The sequence below is a fragment of the Anarrhichthys ocellatus genome, unplaced genomic scaffold, assembly GCF_004355925.1.
Source record: "Anarrhichthys ocellatus isolate YVR2014 unplaced genomic scaffold, GSC_Weel_1.0 scaffold5, whole genome shotgun sequence".
NCBI lineage: Eukaryota > Metazoa > Chordata > Actinopteri > Perciformes > Anarhichadidae > Anarrhichthys > Anarrhichthys ocellatus.
Window position 1 is genome coordinate 12,535,434 of NW_022280035.1, and position 5,532 is coordinate 12,540,965.

General features: G+C 40.7%; 1 protein-coding gene and 1 long non-coding RNA gene across 3 annotated transcripts in view; both read left to right on the forward strand.

Moving 5' to 3' along the window:
* The window catches only part of LOC116382588 (uncharacterized), an 8,912-nt gene extending 7,497 nt beyond the window's left edge, over positions 1 to 1,415 (forward strand). For both annotated transcript variants that reach the window (XR_004212725.1, XR_004212726.1), the window contains exon 3: positions 349 to 1,415. This is a non-coding gene — a long non-coding RNA (uncharacterized LOC116382588). The remainder of the gene's footprint in view (positions 1 to 348) is intronic.
* A 1,573-nt stretch (positions 1,416 to 2,988) lies between these two features.
* Positions 2,989 to 5,532, forward strand: part of gpr157 (G protein-coupled receptor 157) — a 13,457-nt gene continuing 10,913 nt past the window's right edge. Inside the window, 2 exon segments of the mRNA XM_031845845.1 lie at positions 2,989 to 3,605; positions 5,209 to 5,422. Of these exon segments, the coding sequence (XP_031701705.1) occupies positions 3,229 to 3,605; positions 5,209 to 5,422 (591 nt within the window). The 5' untranslated portion in view covers positions 2,989 to 3,228.

Consider the following 5,532-nt stretch of genomic DNA (forward strand, 5'->3'; position numbering starts at 1 on the left):
CCGCAGAAATTCTTCGCACTAAGAGGCTTTGTTATCTGATTCTTTGCGAGAGGGTGGGGGCGGATGGGGGGGGGTGTTTGTGTTTGTCCAAGTTGTTGTGCACTTAAAGTGATGCTGCGTAAAAGCCTAGAAGAGAATCAAGAATCTGTTTGGGAACTGGCTTCGGGTCCCTTTGGGTAGCGGCGTTATATAAAACGGAGTTAGGCCGGGGAGTGCCTCTTTAAATCTCAATGCATGGTTCCCAAAAATACACCGATATTCATTTTACTTTAAAATGTATTGGGTCAAATTAGGTTTATTCCATGGACCAATTGTTACTCAATTATTTTTTTCCTACTTCTCTTATAGAAGTTGCCTTCCAACAACCAACACCACCAGGAAGCCGGGCAGGAAAAGTGTGAGAGCGCCGGTAGTGCCAGACTCACGGGTGGAGGTGTACGGCAAATACCAGTCAGGGTCCCGCTGGGGAGGGACAGACGGTTGGATGCGCCTGCTGTGGGTCTTTCTCTGGCAGTGTCTTAGCTGGTTGTTGTGAGGAGTGAGAACGAAGCAATCAGCAAGTATACTGCCGCAGAAATTCTTCGCACTAAGAGGCCCTGGGATCAGAGCCATCGCGAGAGGGAGGACAAGAACCTGAATCAGCATTGTAGCCGACACGGGGGCCTTACATGTGCGATGACACTGCAGGATTTAACAAGAGCTGAGGACCTGATACAGAATTTACTTTTTTTGTTAACAATCTACAATATTTACAATTGGATCAAAGAGTCAAACTTCTACTTGTTGTACGTTCACAGTCCTCTGCTGCCACCTTGTGACAGAAATCAACATCTCAACGTGCTTTTTGTTCATTTAACACTGCAGCAATCTGTAAAACCTACGTTGATGTCTTTTTATTTTTATTGAGACAATCTAAAATCTCTTTCAATCAGAAAACATGGCTCGGCTTACCATGATTTCAGATTCATACTTTTCAGTTGCAAATGCATGTTGTTTTTGTCACCAAATATAATTCTGCTTCATGAATTGTAAATACTTTTTGTGGTTGATTCCAAATGTATTCGTTACAGCCTTATAATTAAAAAAAAAAAAAGCAGTAAATAAAAGTGACATAACTTAAAGAATTAGTAATTGGTGTGGTTTTGTTTTCACAGTACACATGCACTTTGTAACTATGTAGAAATATTGTTGTGTAAACACTTTGCGCTGTGTGAAAGCAGCACTTTGAGACCCTTGAAACATAATGTTGCCATGCGAACAGAGGAGACCTAATGAGTGCAGATGAGGCAGAAGGGCCTGTAAGCCAGGTGCACACTAATTTAGGTTTTCACAGACACACACACACACACACACACACAGTAAACGCAGACGCAGCTGAATGTACAGTGTGCTCCTGATTTTAGCTCTGAAATAGAGTTCTCTCTACAGAATCACAGAATCTTTCGTTGATGAATTGTTCAAACTTGATGGAAAGTATTGTGCATCGTAAAACTGTTTGTTGGTCATGTGTAATTCTTATGATAATGCAGATGTGCTTGATGCAGACTGCAGGAAAAAGACACCACTGCATTGCTGCAAACCCCAAAAGAGCTTGCAGGTTGTTTTTTGGGGGTTGGCTGCCGCAATTCAGAAGCAATAAAATCCTGCTCTCACACAAGGTCATTGCTTTATGGCTTTAAGTCGGTCTGCACTTCAACTCTTTGGTACCACAATTACAAGTCCGACAAAGATTTAACAGCTGACATTACTCGCTAATCAAAAATGTCTCAAATGTGTATTTCATTATGGGGGGGCGGTCCCAAAGAACTGCTTGATAATGAGGACATTTACTTTGAGGTGAACGGTGACCACCAGCAGCACATTGTAATTAAATTTGTATTATAACTTAATTCCAAAAGTCTTTTACTGCCCAGAGAGCTGAGACGGTCTCTGTCCTCTGAGGGGGACGGTCTCAGTAAAGCAGTGCGTTGCTGTGGACGTTTCCTTAAATGTCAGTTAGGATTCAGTCAGTTCAGTGAGCAATAGAGCACAGGACTGAGAAATATTGAGACTTCATATGTTCTGAGGAGCACCTTAATATTAACATACGGTAATTAGTGCTGAAACGATCAGTCAATTAAATGATTTTTTCAATCAACAGAAAAATAAAATAGTAACAATTTTGATTCTCCATAAATCATTCCAGGTCCTCAAACTGGAGGATTTGTCGTTTTAGTTTCGTGTCACTACATTAAACACTTTGAGATGTTGCGGTATTGGTCAGACAAAGCAAGTTATTTTAAGAATTTATTTTCAGAAATTGTGACGGGCCTTTTTCCGTATTATCAAGATGTTTTTTTGGGGACATACAATAATCCAGTTAACCCAAAAACGAATTTGAAAGATTTATTGAAAAGGAAAATGATCATTAGTTGCAGTCCAAATGATATGTTTTGGGATATTGATGCTTTTATACATTTACACACAAGAACAGACATGACAATTAAAAAACTAAATCTCTTTCCAGCCTTCAAGTCTGCAGCTGGATTTGACCAAAAAAAATAATATCATTAATAATATCTTTAAATGTATTGTATTAGTTTTTTTTTTTTTTTATGTACTCTTTTCTGTTTTTACAAGTTATTTCTTTTAAACAGTTGTTTTATTACCTTACGCTTTGTAAAGCACTTTTACTGGAATACCAAGCTTTAATGCGGAGTGTGATATCTGTCATAAATAAAGCTTAATGAGCTCTCGTTCATTTTCAATGTAAAAAAATAAATAAAATCTTGAGCAGTATTCTATACTCGACTACTAAATGACCTGATATGTGTTTAGCAAGCTTGAATTGAATTTTGAATGCCTGGAATGGGAAAAAATTACAAATTGTCATCTGTTTTCATGAGACAATATTTGAGTCATAGCTTTAGGGATACACAAGTAAAGAGCATCTCAGCCATAAATAGACCGACGTGAGCCCATTACCAGCTGACTGACTTCTGCTTCGGAGTTCCGGTTGTTGCAGCGAGGAGTGAGACTCGAGCAGGCGGGGAAGGAGGGGTTAAACACGGGAGGAAAAGTTTGTTCGGCGGCCTCAAAAGCAATGGACGAAGTTTATTCAGTCTTTCAGCTCGATTCGCCCGGCTTTAAATGCGGAGACTATGGTAATTAACGACACGCACAGCGCGATAGGCTAGTCTGAATGTTTGCAAACATTACTGCACGTTTGACATCGATCTAATCTGAACGATGGCAGAGGGAAACCACACGGTTGTGTACTTGTCTGAGCAGGTGGTCGTGTTGTGTTCATGCGCGCTGTCCTTCGTGGGCTCCTCGCTGATCATCCTCACCCACATTATGTGGGCAGACCTGAGGACGACTCCGAGGAGACTGCTGGTCTACCTCTCGGTGTCTGACTGGCTGTCCGCCGTCTCCTACGCCTTCGGGGTCTGGAGGGTCTTCCACACCGACTCGGTGGACTGCGTCGCCCAAGGAGCCATATCCACTTTCGCCAACACCAGCTCTTTTTTCTGGACGGTGGCCATCGCTGTTTACCTGTACGTGGTTATCGTGAGAGCCAGCCAGAGGGTCGCTGACAGCTTGGTGTGGTTCTTCCACATTGTCAGGTAAGTCAGTCACGTTGAGTTTGTATGTAGCTCAAGTTGGAACCTGTACCGTGAAGCATCATGGGATAGTAAATTGGAGACCACGGCGCAGGCTCGCTTAAAACGGAAGTAGCATCGCGTTATTCTATTACGTTTGGAGAGCAAAACAAAACCACCTGCTCCCTTAAACTCGAAAACAGAATACATGAGTTGGTTTTAGGTTAGTTCATGTTTTATACTTTTAAACTGTATGTTCATATAACAACTGATGCACAAACTAACTTGGTATTTGTCAGTTTAACTTGATCTTAACCGTCTCTCAGATGATTTTACCACAACAATCATCTCCAAAGCTCCCCACCTTGTTTACCTGCTGTGACAATAAGTCAGAAAACCAACGTGAAGGATATTTAAATTGTATTTCCACTCTGGTTCATAATGATTCATTTACCTAATTTGCTTAAACTTGGATTGAATAAGCATGTTGGCTCTGACTTGTCTTTGTAAAATGGCCTTAACCAGTTTTTTTTTTTTTCAATAACACAAGGCAAGTGCATTTGTACAACAAAGCAATTCAAAGAGCTTTATACGAGACATAAAAGGCATGGTGACAATATCTAAAACACCACAGCGCAATGTAAAAAGAGATATAATGGTATTTAAAAATGGTTAAATGAAATGGAAGTGGAAACAATAAGATAAATTGAGTAAAACAGAATACACATTTCAGTGCAATCACATTGAGAGACATGGATGGATCCCAAATTGTATTTAATATAAGGCGATTTAAAAGATAAGCTAGTGCTTATCTAGCAGATATAAGATGCAGAGAAACAATGCTTCCCCATGATTTTTACAATCTAGCATACTCTCTAGTTTCTCAAGATTACCAGCCCTGCCTTTCAGCATTTTAGATAACGAATTGGGGAAATCCACTCCCGGAAATAATCACACAGATTTTTTTAATAGGCACCGAAATGTAGACCGTAACAACATATTTATTTCATTTCTGTTACATTTAAACAGAACAAAATTATTAGGATATATCATAAAATGAGGCCTAGTTTAGCAAACCACTTGCTTTATTGTCAGCGAGACTCTACTTTGAATGCTTCGCTGTGGTGTAGCGCTGTACAATTGATCTGTTTTTGGACACAAGAACATTTTCACCCCTGAGTACGCCTCAACGCGGTGTTTGTGGTTGTCGTCCTAATTCTGCTTCTGTGAAGTTTCTATTGAATTGAAGATCACACCACAAAGCCATTCATCTTGTATACATACAACACACACACACACACACATCGTATCCTTTTAAATTGGTGTTTTAAGATGAGAAGTAGTGCTTTGTGGGGGGGAAACATTGCTTGTTAAAGTGAGTTTTTATGATGCACAAAGCTCAAGCAACACAACTGGTACGACTCTGCAGAGTGCACCATGCAACACACACCAGCCTTAAGCAAAAGATAATCTATCACATGGTGTCACATGTCTTTGCAACATTTGTGGATGTTTAACCCTCCAAACATCTATGTACAAACGTTGTGTAGATGTTTAAAGATAGGAAGTTGACCTTTTTGAAGAAGTTATGTTTAATCTCCTAAACCCTCTGTGTTTTGTGGTCTAGCTGGGGTGTCCCTCTGGCCATCACTGTTGTAGCCGTGTGCCTGAAGAAGATTGGCTACGATGCGTCAGAGGTGTCGGTGGGCTGGTGCTGGGTCAGCATCCACGCTCCTGACCGGGTCCTGTGGATGCTGCTGACTGGAAAGATCTGGGAGTTCTTGGCTTACCTCACCCTGCCGGTCCTCTATATCCTGATCAAGAGGCACATCCACATAGCGGTGAGGATACCCGCCAGATACATAGTTTCTATGTAGCTGCAGATTACATTCACTGCTCCTATGATATATATATATATATATATATTTCTTTTTGCTATTCTGAAATCTGG